The sequence below is a fragment of the Parus major genome, chromosome 4, assembly GCF_001522545.3.
Source record: "Parus major isolate Abel chromosome 4, Parus_major1.1, whole genome shotgun sequence".
Taxonomy (NCBI): domain Eukaryota; kingdom Metazoa; phylum Chordata; class Aves; order Passeriformes; family Paridae; genus Parus; species Parus major.
This window is the reverse complement of record NC_031771.1, coordinates 62,438,966-62,461,596: the sequence shown is the minus strand read 5'-3', so window position 1 is coordinate 62,461,596 and position 22,631 is coordinate 62,438,966. Positions and strand designations below refer to the sequence as shown.

Here is a 22,631-nt window from a genome sequence, read left to right as displayed (position 1 = left end):
AATTCCTATTTAGTGTTAGTCATTAAATAAGTACAAAGCTGGACACAAGGAATTTTTCAATTTGTTTTTAAATTACCATCTGACATAAAGAGCAACCACAAAACTATGACCTTTTTTTTTTCTTTTCCGAAAAGCTTCTATTAGATAAGACTCTCCTGGGCAGGAGTGGCTCAAAACCTACCTCAATACACTGAGGACAATACAGCACACAAGGAGTCCCACCTTTGGGACAACTCTATGTTAAGAGCATATCACATTGTTATGAATATTCATGGCTTCTTCCAGGGAGGGCAAAATCTTAAACTCAAAACCTTAAATGAATTTCTTGGTTGGTAGTGTAAGAAGAATGCAGAAAATGAATGCTGCATACAATTGCAAAAAAAGCAGAAAGCAACAAATATTTTCTAAATCAAAGTTCTAGCAAGGTCCATTCATCATTTCAGAAGAGAGACTCAAACAGCCAAATCTCCTGTTACAGCCTCATCCATTCACTCCCCCAGAAGTCTCCCAACTCCCCCCAAACCAAGTGTCCCAATTCCTATGTGTGCCTGACCCTGACTCTGTCCATGACCTGATCTGAGTGTGACAGTACAGCAGCTGCAGGTCAAGGACCCTGCTCAGCCCTTGGGCAATGCACACTCATCCAAGGCTGGTACACCAAAGTTTTATAAAATGACCTTGATACCATGGAAATGATGATGATGACCTGCCTGAAGTCTTCCATGAAAATAAAAAGTGCTTTCATTTAGCAGCTCTTCTGTCTGTGCAACAGCAATGGAGAAAATGGGTAATTTTCCTCCTTCTTGGAGAACTCTGAAATGTGGAGAGTGCTGTTTTGTTACATTTCCTGCTGAGCACATTAAGACAGCCAGTAGGACTGCTAAGAGTAGATCATTTATTGCAGAATAATACCACCCAACTCTTAAGCCTTACTGTCTTATAACACAGGTCAGTAACTTGTCCAAGCATCTAGGTAGGGCAGCAGGACTGTTGAGAGAATAGAGCAGGTGAGGAAAGACAAACTGAGTGATGACATTCACTGTGATGTGGAGACAAATTTATTTAGAAGAATTTCACCTCTCTTGGGTGAGGAAAATGCATGAGTCATTAGTCATCAGCATTTCTCACTGAGAAGGAAGGGAAAGGGAGTGTGACTTCACTGTTGTAAGATTATCATTAGAGCAGAACCAGAGCCAGATGTCTATTCATCCAAATACTTACATGCTGCTGTTCAGAAATATTCCTCCTTAAATAAACCCCACAAACCCCTACAATTCTAGATATAAGATGAAAAGGTAGCTTTTTTTTTTTTTTTTAAATGTGTGGCTTATTATCCACACTTGTGTTGCATCACTTAAAATATAGGAAACTGGATAGTAATAAAGATTAAAAGTGACAAAGACAGCTGTTTAATGATGTGATATTATTATTTATGTAAGGCTCAAAGAATTAGACACTTCACAAAGACAGAAAGAGGCATGGGCTGTGCCCTAAGGAGCTCAGGGGCTAACCAAACAACACAACAATGATGGATGGGATCGAACAAGCACAAGAAGGAGGCATTATACTGTTGAGTCTCTGCTTATCTTAAAGCTCAATACAAGCAGAGGATGAGAGATGGGGTTAACTTTAAAGGAGGAAAACAGAGTAATAGGATTAAGCAGGACAGAGCAAGTGTCAAAGCAGGAATATGCATGAGAGGAGGGAAAGAGTGGGTGATGGAAAGAAGGCAAGTGAGTCACGAAACTTGGCTAGATCAGTGGATAAGGAAGTGAGTAGCTGAAACTTTGGAGACATAGTCATTCCCTAGCACAGAGATAGGCAAGAGCCAGGGTGTTTCTCTTTGGCAAAACAAGAGAAAAGCCCAGGAGCAGATGTTAAGAAGGTCTGCAGTTAGCTGTTGCAGCAGCAGTGATAAATTTAAGCAACCCACTGCTGAAGAGACCACAATTTTTAAGACAAGAATAGAAAAACACAGTTGTGGTTAAGAGGAGATGATCTCAGACACACATTAACGACAAAGGACAGAAACTGAGACACTGCACAGAAACAGAGGAAAGGGCTTAGCAACAGATGATGAGAACTGTTTATTTTGTGTGTAATACATTCAATTCATAGCATCTGGGTGGATCATCACTTCTGACACTGATGTGTCTAAATAACAAACCAAGGCAAAACTCCATCTGCGGGGAGAGGCCACTAGTGAAGAAACACAACCTAAAGACAACAGGCTTTGGTTGTAAATACATATTTGAGTCTGAAACTCTAGACAGGTAACGTTTTGCAGTGATCTGTACTAGAACAGGGTGCACATCACAGCCTAAGTGCCTGAAGTGCTCACAGAGAAATTCTGGTAAATCTTCTAAGTCTACATTTATACTCTTCATTAATACATAGTTATAGGAGTTTGTTAGAACAGGTCAGAATTGAAGCATTGTGCCTATTCACATGCATGCACAAGAAGAAAGAGTGGAAGTTTTCAGAAGTGACTTTACAATACAGTGCTCTTTGAAACTGTGAATATTCTATGGTAAGGAATATATATAGGAACAACAAAAGGCTGGAGATAATGACCAGTTAATAACTTTAACAGATGTGTGCCCTTAAAAATCAGATTTTACTAACCTTTTTAAGTGTAACATGCACAAAAAATGCTTGCTTTTTACAACTAAAACCAAAACCTAGCATTTTGTAAAGCTTTATACCAATACTGGCAATCTGATTATCCAGTCATTGATTATAATCATTGAGAACAAAACCAACGAAACTCACTTAAGAACGTCAGTGACGAAAGACTTTTCCTTTCTGGTCTCAAGTTTGAATTTGTTCAGTAAAAACACCAAACTGAATGACAACAGTAGAGATATCTCCAGTAAATGTGCACATTGCATGTGAGCCAAAGCTTAAGTTTCAAAAACCAGGTATGCATTTACATTTTGGAAACACTGCCGGCAACTATTATTTATGTGCAGATGCTGTGACTGTGAGCACAATAATCATTGTGTGTTTAAATGAGATGCATAATTACCTGAGTATAATTTTGAGAAAGCAACGTCATGACTAACTTCTTGGAAGTCATATTTTAAAGGCAATTCTTTGATTGTGAAGATGGCTCTGGTGTACAGCATGCTCATTTAAATGAGCACTATGTAACACCAGGCTATTTTGAGCTTCTGAAAGTAAGAGTTCGTGGCTTGAGTTATTTGACAGCAATGTGTAACTGGAGCAGTCATTTAAATATGATGCTTTGTTGTCAAAATCATATTATTAATTCCTGTGGATGAATAGCACAGCAATTACACCCACAGTCTATCAGATCTGTGTACGACAAGCACATGACTGAATAATTTTTACATAGAAACTGACTTGCTTGTTTTTCTTCTCTACTTCTGTAACAGACAGTAATTAATTCATCTCAAGCAAGCCTGTCCATCTGTTGGATGCTGAAAAACATTTAGGGTTACTCAGAGAGGTAAGTAGGTGATTTTATTAGGTCTGGAAGCATTTCAAACTTTCTTGCATATATTCTTCCTCTCATTAGAGCTGAAATACAATTTCAGATCAAGCTCAATCAAATGCACACAGTAACTGCTCTGCAGGATGTCACTGCAGCAAGGACTTTTTAGTAATGTAAAAAACTGTAAAAGGAAGAAAGTCCAAAGAAAACCAGATATGAAAATGAGTAAGGGATAAAACACACACATGTAACTGGGCTGGAGTAGCAGGATCCTTGTCCTGGAAAAGGGAAGTGATGATGTCTCCTCTTACAAATGGTGAGCCTGATAGCAGGCAATATGGCAACATACAAAAAAGAACTGAGAGAATATCAGCAATAAAATAAGTTTTCTGAGGAAAATTATTATGTTTGAAGTGAAAACATTTGAGTTATACAATCATCAGGAATGAATACCTGACGTGGAGTGAGCAAATATTCCATTTTTATATCTCAAATCTTCACTTTTCTTTAAAGCGATGGACAGCAAAGGGCATGAAACACGTATGAAGACAACATACCTAATCCAATAATGCCCAAGGTCTCCCCTCTGATCCGGGCAGCTCCAGAGGCCACTTCCCGAATCTGCTCGACGCTCTGTACCCTCGTGCCTTCCCGCAGGGCCTGGTGCAGCCAGGTGGTTCTCCTGTACAGGTTCAGGATGTGGCACATGGTGGAATCTGCCGTTTCTTCTACGGAGGCGGCTGGCACGTTACACACGGCGATCCCTGCAAGCAGCGGGGGAGAGGATGCCAGTTGCCAAACAATGCTTGCTTTTTCCCATTGAACAGCAATACAGGAGCATGATGTTTGAAATTACAGGTATTTCAACACATCTTGCACAAATACTGAGTTTTTGACTGTAATGGAAGGCAGAATACCTGACAGAACAGTTAACAGCTATATCCAACTTATTTCTCTGATTTTTTATTACTAATTACTGTGCTTTTACTTATTGCAAACTACGGCAGATAGTAAACAGGCCACTGAAACCACAGAAGAAAAGCACTGAAGATGTCTGATAGTTTAGAACATGAGCTTTGGTAAGTGCTTTACATTTCCACTGAGCTTGGTGTTTTGAACAGCCAAGAGAAATCTGCCTTGCTCTCAACAGTGTGGTCTATGATCACAGTTTAGGTTTAATTGTGTGAGTTAGCTTTCCACCTCTGGGCAAATACCCTCCCAAAAGCTATCTATGCAAATAACAAAAAGGATAAAATAATTTATAATGACAGCAACTGTTATAAAGCCTTCACAGGATGACTGTTAGTAATTCCACATCATGTATAGATAATTATGATACAGGGAAGGATAATCTGTTACATATTGCACAGGGGTTTTTAGAATTACATCAAACAACATCCCAGGCCTTTCCTTGTCCCCACATTAAAGGGAACCCATCTAATTGTCAATAGGAAAATGCAAAATCTGCTTCTGCATGGCATGCAAAGGTAATGCCAAATTAATTTGTGTTCCTAACTGAAAAGTTACCAGTTGAAACAAGTGTAACATCAAGCAGCTTAAAGTGTTACAGATATCCACAGAAAGCCGTGGAAGGTGGACTAATTCAAGACTCACAACAAGCCTATTTTACTTCAAAAAACAGATGAAGCAACAGGTGACTGTAATTGCATTCAAACAATCCCATTCTGCTTTTCACCTTCCAGTACTCAACACACAGCAGCTAAGCAAAACGCCTGAAAAACTTAGTGTCCTTTTTGACTTGTCTCTCTTCAGTCTTTCCATGTACTGCATGTTATTTCCTTAATCACCAGCTCCCACAAATGTTTGTGTCTCAGTTCTGCTGACTGAGACAACAAACACCACACAGTATAATTTCATGGTGGAGAAAAAAAAAAAAAGTGTTTTGTATCCTAAGAACACCCAAAAACTGTTTTTCAGTGTTCGGGTTTTTACATAACTAAATATTCAGTAAGTCCTCAGCTAATGCCAGAGTATCTTAGGAAGCAAAGAAGAACAAACATTCTCTTCAAAACCAGCATCAATAGTAATATGACAAATAATAAGCTCATACTGTATTTATCTATGTTTTACATTCAGATGCCTTGATTCTACCGCCCAGTACTTTTTTACAGCTTTCTCTACATCACTAAAAACGAGCACAAGGAACTTACAGAACTGTTTCTTTCCTCTGCTGTAGAGGTAAGCCTGTCTGCTGAGTCACTGCCCTGAAGACTTACAAGAAGATATACCAGCATCATTTGCTGGAATATTATACTTGGCATCCTGCTAACTTTAATGGTAGCAGGAAAATCACTCTTTCTAAAAATGGGGCAAGAAACTGGACTGGGAGGGAGAGGTGAAAGACTGAAAAATAACATCCCTCTAAATACCTTACATTAAACACCTGCACTTGTTTATACAAAAAACGTCTTTTTCATGAAGCAACAATGCAGGTTTTAAATGGCAACGTAAATTTAATAAATGTGTCTCCTAATAGCTGCCATCAACAAAATTATGCTTCAAAAGGAGCTTGATGAATTATATTAGGTATTTGGGAAGAGGAATAATACACCTTCTTCCCTAATAGGTTTCCTTAGGAAACTGAAGGAATAGAAGTCAGGTATTTTCTCCCCTGAATGGCAAGACTATTTTTCCCTATTTTTCTTCAACTTTAAAAGCAGCTCATTTTTGAAAGGCAGAGACAGCAAACCACAAAAAGCAGCATGACAGAGGCAAGGAAATGAAGAGAGATTTCACATGGGAAAAGACAGCACACTCTCATCTCATATCCGTTGATCACTGTTCCCTTCCCTTTACCCACTGCTTTCCATGGTTGTGTGCACAGGTTTTATTCTGAAAAATGCAGGAGTCAACAGGCATTACCTGGGCTCCCACTTCACATGCATCCTTCTATGTGTTACACCCACAACTTGTATGTATTTTCTAGTCAACTATTAATGAAGTGGAGAAAAAGCATGTTTTATCCAAGAAACACAGATTTTCATGCTTTGTAAGAAGATTAAAAGTGCTAATATAAAATAATGCTTAATAAGAAAAGCTGGTAACAAACCCTTGTGCCAGCTGTATGAAAAATAAGTCAAGAAGTTATTACGGAAGTTCAGAAATACGTTGGACTCTGGTCCAAATCTACTTTTCAAAACCCAATCAAAGCCTTTTATAAAGAGCAGATCACTCCCACATTACCTCATTAAGATCTGTATTACTTACTAGTTCAACAAATACAAGCCTCTCTGTCTCAGTAGTGTTTAATTCCTGCCATTTCACCCACGCTTAATATTAAAATCAGAGGTTTTACTATAATCTTTCCACCATTTACTGGCTTTTGACAGAGTGGACAACAATATTTTGTAAATGAAAGGATACACAATCAGGTTGGACCCTAACTTTATAACATAGTCTAATCACAAGACAGGAACAGAATGATTCGGAATGTGGCCATTTAGCATTTCATATGAACGAGAATTTCCCGTATCTGCTGTGTACTCTAGCTTGAAGAATTATGTGGCTGCACTTAGGTTATAACTTGAGGTAAAATCCAGCATAGAGACCTGCAGAAGAGACAGCCAGCAAACCTTCGAAGTCCTTCCTCTTATCAGGGATTTTCCCCACAAACTGGGCTCCTGACTGGTCTGAGCCTTTGATCTGCACCTACGTTTTGGCTTTTGATCTAGGATTTTACCCCAGGCCAGTATCTCCACACACACAGGTTTTCTGAGGCTCTCTACACGTGTCTGACTGTGGCACCAGCTAAAGCAGGCGAAACACAGCCCTGCACACTTTCAGCCCTGACCTGTTCTTTATAAAATTGAGCAAGGAGTGGTTAAGGCTCTGCCACCATCACAACAGGTGAGTATTTTTTATCAGTAGCTGATAAACAGACCACACTACAGCTCCTCCCTGCATCAATGGGGCTATTGCTCGGACTAAGCACTGCCACACTGAAACAAACGTTTCCAAGATATTTCCAGAACATAGGGGAAACATACTTGGTCTCCACAATCCTGGGAAAGAAGCAAAGAAAATCTTTACTCCAAGTGGTAGACTGACCTTTAGATTACAGATAGGACATAGTTTAATTTAAAGTAAGAGAAGTACAGATCAGACTGCTGCTTATTGTACAGTCAAACATCAAACACCATCTCTTCATAGTTCCAGTAGCTCAATTTATTCTGAAAAAGCAACAACTGATTCTCCTATAATATCGGTATTTCTATTTTATGGAGTGGTTTAGTACTAAATCTCATGCATCATAAATAAGTCTCAGACAGGTGATAATGATCTCATATTTTTATTCAAACAGAAGTACTATGCCATGGTGATGGAATCGTATTTTGTAATTGGATTACAGAAGTAGTAATTAAAATATACAATTGGGGTAAAAAAGATGAAAAATTATGGCCTTACTCCTTGGGTTTATATTGAGCGGGCAGATTGTCATCCTGCCACAAAGCTGTTAATATTATCACTTAATTAACTAATGCTAGTATCTCCATAATGAGTTTTATACTCTGATGAGAAAATTATACAGCTTAGGTATGATGCTAGTATTAAACACACAGAAAACAATAATACAAAAATTTAGATGCTATCAGATTTCTGGAGGCAAGTATATGATACAAAATGAAGTTTGCAATAGCCATACCTAAATCTCCAGCAGATTTGATGTCAATATTATCAAAACCGCTGCCAATTCGGACAATTATTCGAAGTGCTTTAAATTTCTCCAGGTCTTCTCGAGTTAAAGTTATAGTGTGATACATCAGTGCACCCACTGCTTCATTTAGTACCTATAAATAAAATAGAGGAAAAAATACTTAATTCTTTTTCTTTCACAGAATCTCAGCTTAATATCATACACATATTTTCAAGTATAAAAGACAGTAAAAGCATTAAATACAGATTCTGGGCTTTTTTTAAAGGTTATTTCTCCAAATATCTCCCAGCATCTTGGTAAGCCTTTTTCATCTGAAGTCTCCATTCTAGCATGATGGCATCAGCTTTAAAAGAACTAAGTGATCTGTACTTGTGGTCTTAATAAGAGGGAAAACTCTCCTCATTCCCCAGGAAATGCTCTGCAATACTGACCCCAAGTGCAAGTGCCACTGGACTGCATCTGCACACACAGCAGCAGCACAACACAGGAGCAAATACTCCCCACAAACAGTGAGTATTTTATGCTTAGAGAGCTGACATTCAACTTTGAATGGAATTACAGAGCAGTATCTCTTCACAAGCACAGTGCTACAGGCATTCACTGCCCTATTAAGCCACTTGATACCTGAACAGAAAACATTCAGTGATCACCTTCGAAAACAGAGACTGAAATTGGTCAATTCACACACAAGTGTTTGCCCCTCCGTTTACTGACACTGCGAATAAGCTCTCACTGATGGAAAACTGGATGTCACATAAATTGGTACTAACTGAGATGCCAAACTTGACGTCATTCAGGAAAATCCAAAGCCTCTGAGAAATAAGAAATTGCATGAAAGCAAAAATGCTGCAGAAAAAATCCTAAAACTTGTGAGAACATCAAAAAAGCAAAAATAAAAGATAGTCAGAAGCCTCTGACAAGTTAAATTATGTTAGAGTCCAACCTAACAAGTTAAATTACGTTAGCATCCAACCTACTCCAGAGCACTTAAGAAGGGGTGTGGAGAAGGAAGCCAATCATGCCCAGCAATTTTGAATCCTACCAAACAGTGACACTGCACCCCACACAGCTGACATAAATTTATTTTTCAGATAGCAGAAAATATTTTCCTCTTTATATGAAAATCACATGATTTTACTGCTTCAAAGCATTTCACTGTGCTTGTGCCTTCCATGTACCAGCTAACATCCTAATCGTTCTACAAGACACAAAACATGCACAAATCATTTCAGTAGCTAAGCCAGCTGTAATGATTTCAAGAGATTCCTACAACACACTTCACACAGAAGTTCTGCAGGGGCTCTACATTTCTTATTCAACAGACCTTTGGGTCTGGTATATGGACAGATTCTGTCATCTGAATTATTTCTGCTCATATGAGCATTTCCTAGTGTACTACAAGGTCAGTAAAAATAATCAAAATACATAATTTAAAAAAACTATTGCAGCAAAGCAGAGTCTTGCATGCAGAGGATTATAATTGCTGGAACCCAGGATCTGCAGCAGTGCTTAAAAATATATAAAGAAAAAAAATAAAAGAAAATAAAGCCAAACTCCATAAAAATGAAAGAAAAGCACTCATTACTGAATATTTCACAAAATTATTTATACTATTTCAACATGTGTTTCTGGACTGAGAAGTTCAGTTCTAATTCAGATAAAGACCAAATTCCTTTGAGCAGAATTTGCATTTACTAGTAAGAACTGCAAAAAAAAAAATTACAAATTACACATCCTTCAAGAATGCAGCTACAACATAATTCAAAGACCAGCTGTAGGCTCTGATCTTATAAAATGATTACACACAAAACCCCTTGATTTTAATGGTGCAAACAAGTCCTTTAGAGATTACATCCAACAGTTCCCAATCAGAAAGACTGCACTCACCAGAATGTGTTACCTAGAGCTGTTACACAGGGTTAATAAAAACCCAACACAGTTTGTTGGGTTTGCTTCTCCAGTGAGATTACAGCTGGCATGGACCAAGCCTGAGGTACCCTACACAAGAAACAGTCTCTCTTAGGATGAGAGAGCCCACCTAACATGCCCTTAGGTTATTTCTGCTCCCACTAGAGGATGAAATAAAATCGTTCAAGGATCTCCCAGCCTCAGTGATGTGGAAATTTCTTCAAAGCCAGTTGCAGCACTTGCTGCTTCAAGCCTCAAGGTCAAGTTATGATATCCTGGCTGTCTCCAACAAGCCATGTCCCCTATTCTGTGTTGCATCATTTATTTTCCCCCGCCCCCTCAAGGTTGCTCTGGATGACTGTGCTGTAGGAGAAAACATCACTTGGTTTAGCTGTCAGATGAGCAAGAACTGAAGAAGCTTAGAAGTTTCAAAGACACACCCCTAAGGCTCTGTGAAGCCAGAGGCTCCTCTCCCAGACTGGAAAAGGCCAGTGGTGGGTGTATTGTGGGGGGTTGAGCTGCCACCACTTAAAGGACTGCATCCAGCAGGGGTTAAAGCACAGAGCTGAAGTGGCTCAGACATTCGTGCTTTAGTATCAGATTAATTCACTTTGGGAAGCAGACTTTCATTTCATAATCATGCATATTTTATTAGCTCATCCAGTCAAGACTGGCATTTGGACTCTAAGAGCACTGGTGTGGACCCATTACAACACGTTTTTTGGGCCCATCTAGGTTATGGCTTGGCACCAGGAGGAGACAGGAAAGTACTGGAAAGCTTGGGAATGTGTTCAATAAAAGGGAAAATACTTCCCAGCTATAGCTTAACGCTGACACTAGCCATTTCCACAGGCAGTTATTTACCCATCACATGGAATATGAAACAAGCAAATGCAAGTGACAAATCTTTTAGAATTTCTTTCTAGTCACTAAGCCTCCCCTAGGATTATGGGCTAGTTAGAAAGGAAATCCACTGCTAAAAACGTAATACCCTACAAGAGTGTTTTATCACATTAATTTGATAATTTAATTATTTTACTGCTTTTTGCTACTGGACATGATTGAAATAGGTCAAAAAGGCAGAAAATAATAGCAGAAAATCTGAAGTAAACATTCAGCATTGGTGAATGTTAACAATGACACTTAGACTAAAAAAGTAGTGAAAGTTGCTGTATTTTGGAATTGTTTGCATAAATTATATTCTCATTCATTACACATATTAAATGCACACAAGGAAGTTTGACAAGTTTTTCAATCCAAGTTTATCCAGCATAAGTATCAACAATTCCAGAAAATGAAATGATCTTTAGAAAAAAAACAGCTGTGAAGTAATTCACTGATGATTTAACAGCAGAGATGGATGCATTGAGAAAATCAGGGAAAATACATGATTTTTCTCCATTTTCCCCAATGAACCTGATGGAATTTTTAACAAATTCAAGAACAATTTTATTACAAGGAGATCAAACTTGTGAGAGAGGTAGCAGATGGGGCAGAAATTCCAGACCAGTTGGAGTATATGGCAGTCAGACCATGCTCTTTGATGATTTCTTTCAAGGAAAGGCAATGGAAAAACCTGACAGAAAATGAGCAGAGCCAGCTGTGAACACAGCTCCAGCAGCCATTCCTGCTCTCATCACACTGCAACTGTGCTCTCTGGGAAGAAAGGATCTGAGGCAAAAGCTGAAACACGGGACATAAGCTGGCTTCCTTCTGTTACAAATGATTATGTAGCTCACCTGCCTGATTTCTGCACCTTCACACTTCCTTCCAGGTGAAGCTACAGTTCACTGCTGAGAGTCTTTTTCATTCCCTATTCCATGAGCTAACAGCTTTACCCTTCACAACAGCTTGGACAGGTCTTTCTGCTGTTCTTCAGCCTCAAAATGACTACTCTGCTTTCACAACACACCAGGTCACCAAGGCTCTTAGGGAACAGATGACACAGTAGTAGGAGACATTTCTATTTCCAAGAATTTAACAAATCCTGAGTACTGATTACCCAAAGCTGAAATCCTTCTAAATGTTTTCCCATCTACATTTTCCCTCCTTCTTTCAGCACCACACTATTTTAGCCATCATGCCAAATGTCACACAGTCACCACTGTGACATACACATCACATTATTTGGGGAAGAACTCGAAGCCTCTTGCTTACTTTTACAGAAACGTGTATCGTAAGATGCTAAGAACTAAACAGCAAGGCCTCCTCTTCTTGGAGCACGTCAAGACACTTCTAGATTTGACTTTGAGAGGCTGAGCCCAGACAGTCATGGATCAGCTCCAGAGCACAGAAACATAACACAGTACACAAAATGCCAAACTACTTCAATGCAGAGACAAAAAAAATTTATAAATTACAAGTTGAATATGACAAGGTATCCATCTTAAAAACAAAAATCATCGCTAGAAAGTGCTGTATTTAATCTGGTTCTAGAAACTACTAAGTGTTGCATTTCTTGGACTTGAAGTTTGATGTATCATCTCTAAAAAAAATATGTTCCAGTGTCACCAACAGACTTGAGATATCTTGCACATTTGGGTGGAACAAATGTACTTTACCGAAACGAAGTAGGCATTGCCTTATTTAACTTGCAAAAAGCAGCTGCACGTTGAATTTGTAACCAATAGTCTGTCACATGGGGAAGGCTGCAGAGACTCAGAGCTGCTCTCAAAGCCTCCCTACAACACTGCAAAAGGTCCATGTGAAACCAACGCCATTAAAGCTAAAAAGAAAAGCCAGGGTGCTCAAGTGGTATTTAGTGGCTCTCCAAAGCTGTTATATTGTGTTGCTTTTTACAAGTTCTTGCTTCTCTTTACAAGCTCGCAGCTCCCTGTTAGGTTCCTATGATCCATGGTGCTGTCAGTAAGCCACCTATTTCATATAAACTTTACTCAGCCAGGATACTCTCTAGTGAGGACCCTAAACATTAATACTTAAGTTTATACTGTCCATAAATACAAGTATAAATATTTTACACAAACATAAACAAAACTTACTTGCAGGCTCCTGTAAACACACTCACTAAAAGCCTATATATCCATACACTATATAAACTACATATATATATATATATATGTGACATATATGTATGATAGTGTATTTCCAGTCTTCTAAAAATTAACATTAAAAAATATATACATACAAATAAACACTACATAAAAAAACCTGTATAGTCTATACACACAGTTTCCTTTTAAATACTATATTGAAACTAGTCTTTCCAAGCCAGGATTTACTGACCATTACGTGCAGTTTTAATGACAGAAGTCAATTTGAGAATACAGACTCTTGAAAAACATTTTTACCAAATAAAATGCTTCAATGAAAAATCTTTTAACAGGAGTTCTGTGTCTTAGTTTGTCTATTAATAGTGCTGAATTGTGTCTATTCATAAGGTTGAATTCAGGCCAAGTCCATCAGACACTACATTGGATTAAACATCTATACCAAAAGATATTATGGAGTTACGGAAGTCACTGGTGACAACTCAACCCAGTTTTTTCCAAAGTCTTTCATAAAGAGTCTGATCCAAAGTTCATTCAGTTTCAGTACTTTTACAAAGTTTTGGATCAGCTCCGAGGTGACAATTTACTCCCAAACAGACATTATTGTTTAGAACAAGGCTGCTTCCTTTCAATCTGTGTTCTTTGAGAATTTAAATCTGATGGAGAACTAAAATGCTTCAACTACATCATGAATATAAACAGCACTGATGGTGTAAACATAAGCTTTACTGCTAAACAAAGAATTGGAAGCTTGAAAAATTACCTCACTTAACCATTGCTGTAACAGGGACAAATCAAAGAGCTGAACAACAGCACCATTCTGAACTTGTTTCTATCAGTTTTGAAACATTTATCACTTTTCAGCTCCTCTTTGAAAAGGTCTTTGATAAAACTGCCATCACTAAAACTGTTTTCTACATTTAATTCCTATGTGACTAAAAAATTTCAAGTTCTGTTGAACAGGAAGTTCAGCTTTTTTTTTTTTTTTAAACTTAAAACTACAAATATGGAAATGCAGTATCCTTTTGAAAATTATTTTATGTTGTGCTCAGAAAACAGGAGTGAATAGATCTGACACATTCTGCCCCAATCTCTGCTAGGGCTGGGACACAGGTTAACCCAACAGACTCTGTTCCCACCTCCGTCCAAGGACTACTCACTGCTCTCATCAACGTTCTGGTCAACTGTGTAAATGCTTGAAGCTGTAAACCCAGTCAACCACAGACGTTTTTCTTCTACCTGATTTACAACAAGATGTAGGAGAGCACATAATTACAGAAAAAGAGAATGAAAAAATGTACTCAGCTGCAAATAAACTCTTGAGTTCTTTCCAGCCTGTATATTTTGTTTTAAAGACCATTCCTAATCAGTTGTGCTTCCTGTCTTTTCATCTGGGTTTGCAAGAATCACTGTTTTCCCTCTTCTTGGTTGAGATGCCTGCTTATTTCCAGCTCTTGCACATTGTTTACATTTATCCCTCTCGATCTACACAGCACTTCCATGTTACAGAACACACAGCAAAGGTCAGGAAGCCCAGAAAGCAAAGAACATGAACTCAAAAAAATCTTGGGCAACACAAAGACCTCAAGGGTGTGCTTGAGTCTTTTATAACTTTATAGGTACAGAAGTGGAAAAGAGCAGCAATACTGCAGGAATCAGAGTGCTGGGTAGGCTGCCAAGGAGCCAGGAAAAGCAGCAAACTGTGAATGGCACGGAAATGAAGAGGGATTGGGAAAAGGAGGCAAACAGACAAGGGAGCATGAGATAGTGAAAAAAGGAAAGTTGACCTGGAATGAGGATGGAATCAAGCTAACTGTTTTTAAATAATTTTTTTGGATGAACAACTGTATTTTTGGCAGAACAAACCAAAACACTGTGTACACTTGGAAGCAGTCTTAGATAGTTACTAAGAGAATTTATTTACACATCATTAATTGTAAAATAGAAGCCAATTTAAGCACTGTGAGTAACTTTTGTAGACAGTAATGCAATCTCTAGTAAGAAATTTAAACACTGAAATCTTAAAATATTTTTACCCTAAATGACAGAAGTTTTCTGATAGGATGCAATGAACCGAACTCCCAGTTATGCCATGATAAGAGTTTGACAAACGTAATGCTCAACTTCACACAGCCATATGCAACATCTACAATAAAACAGAACTTATGGGTTAAGGGATAAAAACATCTATTGCAGCCTTGCAGACTGGCTTGAAAATAAACAATTTTTTCTAGAGAGAATGGAAAACAGAAACCAAAAACCAGTAGAACCTTACACATGAGTAAATTCTGAAGAAGTGTGATAAATATCGTCTTAACTACAAAGTTATTTCAAAACGTTGGGTCACTCTCAGTAAATGTCAGTATTCATTAAAGCACTGGCAGCCTAATTTTCCAGAAGGAGGGAAATTTATCTTCACCATCAAAATTGCTTTCCAAAGCAGTGGAATGGGGAACAAATGCTTTGACCTGAGATGAAACATAGTTCTACTACATGTAATTATTTATTTGCAACATTACAACTTGTTACTTATTTTCCACAGTTTAATCTCCTCTGCCCTAAAAAGTGATTGACAGATGAACACTTGGCAGAAGGGAATTGCTACAGAACTGCAACTCAGGCATTACCCAGTTGAAGAAAACTTCTTGAAGGAGAACACACAGTAAGGTATTTGCTAAAATCCTGCTTTTGACCCTGTACACAAATGGCATTCATCCTCGATTCTTTTCCACCTTTCTAGATGTGTTAAAATCTCTCAGCCTGCTTGCTCCTCTATGAAGAGCTACCTAGCTTATACTTTGCTGTCTCACAAGCTGTGATAAATTCCCCTTCCCACTCTATTTCCTTGAAAAACTGAAAGCACAGTATTTTAAAGCACTGCCTTGTCCCTGAAACTCTCATGACCGGCAGAAATCCCTTCTGCAGGTTCCAAAATGTTAATTTCTCACACTCTGACTCCTCACAACCCTGTGATCAAGGCTCCACAACTGTGCAAGCTGAGTTAAAGTATCTATCATCAGAAGGATGTTTCCTAGACATCCTTCTGCTGTCTTTCAGCCCTTTCCTCCCCATCTGATTCTTGGTTCATGTCTTTCCCCCTGCCCCATTACTGACACCCACCTAGGAGTATCAAACAATGTCAATCACCTTTCAAACCCCATCCTAAACTTCCCAGCCTCTGGCTTGCTCCCTGCAACTTCACATTAAATGTATATAATGTATGTGCTAGGCTATTAATTCAGTAGCTCTTCCTAATATCTGTTATCAAAATCTGTACTTCAACTAACAGGGCAACATAATTTAGTATGGTCACAAATGTGCATTCTTAAATACGTGAACATTCTTGATTCTGTTTTAAATATGCAGCTCTTTATTTTATAACCTTTTGTGAAAACAATTTTATATTTAGCAAAGCACCATTCCTAAATAATGTATTATTCAAACAGTACTAAAAGACAAATATTCCTCTAAAGATAGGTGAAAAATAGTCCTTTTTCAGTACAGATGAACAGTGAACAGTTTTCACACAGAAGTGAACAGTGCTTAACACATCATAAAACTGATCTCTCAGTCTATGTTAGAGGAATAGAACAGTATGATAATGAATTAAGGTTTGTGACTTTTTCACAGAAATTTATTACCTTGGAGACCCAAATGTTTTAGGACTATCTCATCCTTTAGACAAGCGAAAATCTGTATTATGGCACTGTACTGATAGGTAGTGAAAATGTATTGTCCTGATGTATTACTGAGATCATTGAGAATTAATTATTTGTGTATAATAAAAAGCAAAGGATGCAAGCCTTAGTATAATCCCATCAATACAGTAGTGCTGTGAAGATCAGTAACAGATTACCTATGTCACTCATCACTTATTCAAATACTTTTCCAAACCTGCAATTGGAGAGACACACAATCACAAGATCTGAAAAGTTCATTTATTACACACCACTGCTAACAGAAAATATCCATTGTTTTTATGCAAGGCATTCATGGCACACAGGAATTCCCCAGTCTAGATGCACCATAAGTAAATGATGATGGTTTTAGTAAGCAAATCATAAAACTATACAGGTGGCGCAGTAGCCAACACTACAGTGATCACCTGAAGAGCAGATTGTTCTTATCTACTAATAAAAGTAGAACAGCATTTATAGTACTTATTCTTCATGTGTCATTTAGTCCTTGTACATGGAATTCATCTATTGACTCCTGTGGTGTGAAATAGGAAAACAGTAAAATAAAAGCAACTTCTCAACATGATTAAAATTAAATACACAGAAAAAAGGCGCTCTGTCGCATTTCAATTCTTGATATATAATAAAATAAAAAGGAATTGAGGGAAAAAAGCTTGGGTTCCCTTTAAATTAAAAAAAAACTCCATATATTTTCTTCCAACCTTAAAAATTAAGTTTTATTTTATTAAAAATCTCAATAAACATTATCTTTTGCAGATCCATTATGAAGACCGAGAAGTTTTCGATTCCTTTAATCTGTTCTCAAGTTAGGCTGACATTGACCACATTTTCCATGCAAATTTTGGGTTAACATTTGTTCTGAAGCTCTTCTGCAGTGATAATTCTCAGTGCACAAGGCTGCCTAACACAACCTGCACAATTCCTTGACTAAACAAAGGAATCAGAAAGTTACCCACACAAACAATCCAGTACTTGAGATTTGTCTTTCCAGGCAAAGGCTGAGCAACAGAAATGTTTCCAAGGAGCACTTCAAGATATCATCTAAGAGTATTTTGCCCAGAATTAACTCTCTCCATGAATCTAATTCAGTAGGGAAGCAGAGGGACAACATCCAGCCAAGGACACACTAAAGCACAGCTCACCACAGACACTGTAATATCACATCACACGTTCTAAATCATTAAAATTAAAATATTTGCATTTCCTAAAACATCTCAGTTGTCCCTCTTATAAACATTACCTTTTCATGAATTTCTTGTGTAGACTGAGCATCACAAAATGCCACTGTGGCTACATCCTTCAGAATAGGCATTTCTACTGTACAGTCCCTGCCATCCAGCAACGCTACCAAAGGGCGCGGGTGCATGGGCCCATTCATGATCGGAGGTCGAATGCCTGCAAAGAAACAGAGAAGACTTGTTATTCAGGCTGTGCAAATGGGATTAAAAATAGGTTATAGCTAGTCTTGTTTATTCTGATGGCAGAAAAAGATTTCAAGGACTGAAGCTAATAAAATAGGAATGAGTTTACACTCAGCTGTCAACCAAACACGGAAGACCTTACAAAGAAACTCCATGGAGGTTCAGAAGGCTGAAGTCTGAAGGATGGATAAAACCACTGAGGGAACTACTTGTTTTTTAAAGGTATATCCTTACTGCACTAATAAGAAGTGTCTGTGCAACCTTATTCAACCTTTAGGTTTTGATTGGATTCCACACCTTTGTCAGCTCTAGAAAGAGTGAGAAATATCTTGCCCAGGCTTGCAAGAAGACTGGAGCTTATGGAATATCATAAACAACTCAGTGAGGATTTGAGTATTCAATTTACATATATAATGATGATTCTGCTGAGACTAAAGTTTAACTTCAAAAAGCCTACAACAGCAAAATTTTCCATTTACTGAGGGTCCAGTGTCCAAGTTTACAGGCAAATTGCTGATCTATGTAGGTCTGCTTAGACTTAAAAAGTTTTACCTAACAGTTCTATATAGCTTAGTCAAACACATCATACTTAATCCACCACTGAAAACTCTTACAAAACATTAAAAAATGTCCCCCTCTAAATCAATGTCACACTCCAAACACTGTAGAGTGACAAAGAAATTCACACCAAATATCTGGGAGAAGGAAAATCAGTCCAAACTGAAGACTTCATTTGCATCCTCTTTACAGAGTCTGGAAACGAAAAGTAATCCGTAAGATATTTAGAGAGCATCTCTTTAACAATACAGATGCTATAAATACACTGAAGTACTCAAGGGAATAATATTAAACCATTACATTTACAAAATGTAGTTAAGCATGGGTGGGAAAAAGGACTTCCTGAGGAGATAATGAAAAGCAAAATGAATAGTAAAGTACATGATCTTTCTCATCTTTTAGAATAAGAAGTTTTAAGCATGGCAAAGTGAATCAAGCTAGATTATTTCTTGTATATAAATTTCAACACATATTTTTGGTGCAGTGTAAATTTTAAAACACTGCTTATTTGCTTGATAATCCAAGTTAGTCCAACACCAATGGAAATCACTGAGGTCCCCCAGTTAACTTCTACAAGCAGTTGCTGCATCTTAAGTCCCAATGTCAGAAAGCAAGTCCTGAAAGACTAGTATCTGCATTTCAAGTGGACGGAAAATCAGTAGAATCCCAGCTGTACAAGGGATCTGGTGAAGAAAACCAGCTGCTGGGAAGAGATATTTCACAACTCCACAAAAACAGCATCTAATTTCCCCCTGGGTCCAGTCTCAGGCGTGGGGCTGAAGGACAGCTCCAGAGACTGCTGCCTTCACAGTCCCTCTCAGTGGCCTAGCCAGAATCCAAAAATTCCATGTTCACTCCTAACCAACTCAGGACAGCCCTGCTGCAATGTGGCACTTAAATTCTTTACCTATTTGAACAGTTCTTATACCTGAAGACAAGAGAACAACAGTCACGACATTTGGACCTTTTCTAATTCCAGAATCTCCCCACATCTGGTGATGGTTGATGGACAATGAACTGACTCGGAAGTACTCTAACCATTTTTCAGATGGGGAAAAAAACCCATCAGCAAAGTTTTCCATGGAAATTACACTCTGTTGCAAAAATATCCACTCCTAACCTCTCCTATGATAGAGAAGCTTAGAAATGCTTCTGGTGCATGTTATTTCAGTAATATTCAGCCACCAAAACTAAATAGGAGACAATACGTAATTTTTTTAAACTCTGCATCTTGATAGCTTTTGTCTGAACCAAAAGTGGCCACAGAACCATCATACAGACATTTTTAGTAAATAAACTACATACCAGAAATGTGGTACAGGACACAAACACTAGAATATACAACATAAAAATACTTAAGTTCTTTATGGAACAATTAGATTATTTAATAAGGATTTAATTATAAAACCCCACATTAAATTTACTTAAAAACATCCAAGGATAAAACATATTATAGACTTGTTCACGTATTTTTGAAAACAGTATAAATAACAACATTAATAAAATGCAATTATGCCTAGAAATAAATGCAAAAAATGACATTGCAAAACCTCTTCATTTTGCTTAGTTAACTGTGCTCACTCCACAACTGAAATGTTATGGTCTTGGTCTTGCCAGCACAGCAAAGCCAGAAATTCAATAACAAGTCTGAATGTTAGCTAAAATAAAATAAATTCTAAAAAAAAACCAAAACAAAGCAACAACAAAATCCCAAATCAAACCGAAAAACCCCAAAACCCAAACAAACAAAAAAAAACCCAAAACAACTGAGAAGTTTGAGACTGAAGGCTGTTGCAGATGAATGAGGAAAAATATGGCACAGGTGATCCCCTTAGAGCTACAACTAAAGCACCTCTGTCAACAGCAGAGCACATAGTGCAAACTCAAAAAAGCAGATGAGATTATAAATTCTTACTTCTAAGAAACACTTTTCTGACTAGAGCTATCTCAAAAAAAATAATGAAATGTTACAGCACTAAACAGAGCCCTTTCAGATAATGTTTTCTCTAAAATACATAAAGGTGTGGTCTGATTTTTCCCTCACGCCAGTATATCTAAATTTCAACCAAGTTATTTGTGTAACATTGGTGCTAAGGGGAATGCCAGACCAAGCCCCAAAGCATAGGAACAGAAGTCAAAAAACAACCAGAAGGACAAACCCTCCCTGAGAGAATCTAAGCCTTTGTTAAGAATCCCCAGAACTGAAATACATCCAGTGACCTTGACCATAAAAACCCCACAAACCTTTGCTTGCCAAAATCTTTTCTGAACTTCAGCACAGACTTCCTGTTGCACAATCTTTCTGCCTAAATATCCTGCCACTGAATGGCAGGCAGTAACTCCCCACTTAGGTTAACTTCCAGGAACTTCATCACAGTGGCAGTCACTATTTAAAGTTCACATTTGGGAAGATATGGCTTTACTATGAATCAGAACCTTTTGAACAAAAAGCTTCCTCTCCCACCATTTAGATACGTTCTGATTTTTATCTAGAAATGTCACACTGCACTCTGGCTTTGCAGGAGACCCTTGGAGAGGCAGCAGAAAGCAATGTGTATTTAAGAGTAGTATTTTCCATGCCTGTATTTACAGTGAACAATGCAACTCTGTGCCAGAGAGAAGTAGCTGTGAAGTATTCAGAAGCGACATTCAACATGACAAATGTGAAACTGATTCAAAATAATAATTTCACTTAGTTGGCTTATTTAAATATTATGGTATAGCATTTCACATTACACAGGTAACAAAAATTTTACCATCCACCCCCACATCCTACAACTTTGTTATGGGAAAACAATCTCAGTTTATCCTAACTAAAGACTTTCAGGAACCCCTACCAACCTGACATTTCTTAATCTGAGCTTGATTTCCAGGGTCATGAATTCGATTTCTCAATGCTTTACAATCTTCAGTATTCTGAGGCAAAATAGCAGCCTGTCATTCCATCCTCATTTCCATGTCCTTAATTTTTCTTGCAGCCTCCTGTAATCTTGAACCAAATCTTTTATACTTCTTATCCACTGCAACCTCTGTAGCCTGGATGATGTTCAAATTTTTACTAAAAATTAAACACAAACAATACATTAAAACAACATTAAGGGTCTGACTCGTGCTCACAGAAGGTAGGAAACTCAAAGTTAAAGCTTCTCACTGCATCTGTACCCTTCCCCCAATGGCTGCTGGCTTTCCACCACAACTGCTGTGCTGCCACTGGCCATTAACATTCCAGGGAAACCAGTGGAGTGTTAAGACACACACATGGCACCTTGCTCAGGACAGCAGGTGTGTTGTGAATACACCTACCTGGACCGGTTGGCAGCACTGACACAGCCCAGGCTTTGCCTGGGTGAGCAGGGATCCAGGGATAGCGTGTGGGCTCCAAAATGCCCGTGCTGGAGGGCCAAGCGCTCCAGTGGGTACCAGAGATGGAGTGAGAAGCCTTAACTCTGAACTTGATGGTTTTGCTGGGTGTAAGTCAGGCCCTTAAGGTTATCTAAATGTATTAGAGAAAAAAACCTAACACTTTCCCAACAGTTCTAATCCAGCTGTAAAGTCTGGGGTTTCTGCCCTGTCCCCATATGGAAATAATCTGGTGGGGAAGCTCTTATCCCAGTAACAGCTACTGTGCCAGTGGCTGCTGGAATTTTTCTAAATTAATAGCAGGTATAAGGTGCAGAGACAGACAGAGCAGCTGTCCTAAGGCAGCAGCTATTCACCATGTGGCTCACAGCACAGTGCCTTTGCACAGCTGCAGTCTGGACTACCTCTCCTGGAAAAAAAGCCTATCAAAACCTTATTCTAGTCCAACTCTTATGGAAATAAACTTGGGAATTGAAAAACCAGTTTTCAGCTGCAGAACCTGAGAGGAGGTCAGCCCTGTGCACAACTGACTGTTGGTCCCACAAA

The 22,631-nt window shown here is 38.3% G+C and overlaps 1 protein-coding gene across 6 annotated transcripts in view; it reads right to left on the bottom strand.

Moving 5' to 3' along the window:
- Window positions 1-22,631, bottom strand: part of CTBP1 (C-terminal binding protein 1) — a 235,257-nt gene that overhangs the window by 18,607 nt on the left and 194,019 nt on the right. For 4 of the 6 annotated variants that reach the window (XM_015624116.3, XM_015624114.3, XM_015624119.2 and 1 more), the window contains 3 exons: window positions 17,987-18,141; window positions 8,121-8,265; window positions 4,015-4,221 (listed from right to left, as the gene is read on the bottom strand). In XM_015624116.3, coding sequence (XP_015479602.1) covers window positions 4,015-4,221; window positions 8,121-8,265; window positions 17,987-18,141 — 507 coding nt within the window. Of the gene's footprint in view, window positions 1-4,014; window positions 4,222-8,120; window positions 8,266-15,084; window positions 15,195-17,986; window positions 18,142-21,566; window positions 21,784-22,631 lie in introns of those variants that run through there. The other 2 variants (XM_015624118.3, XM_033513775.1) reach the window with 2 other exon arrangements.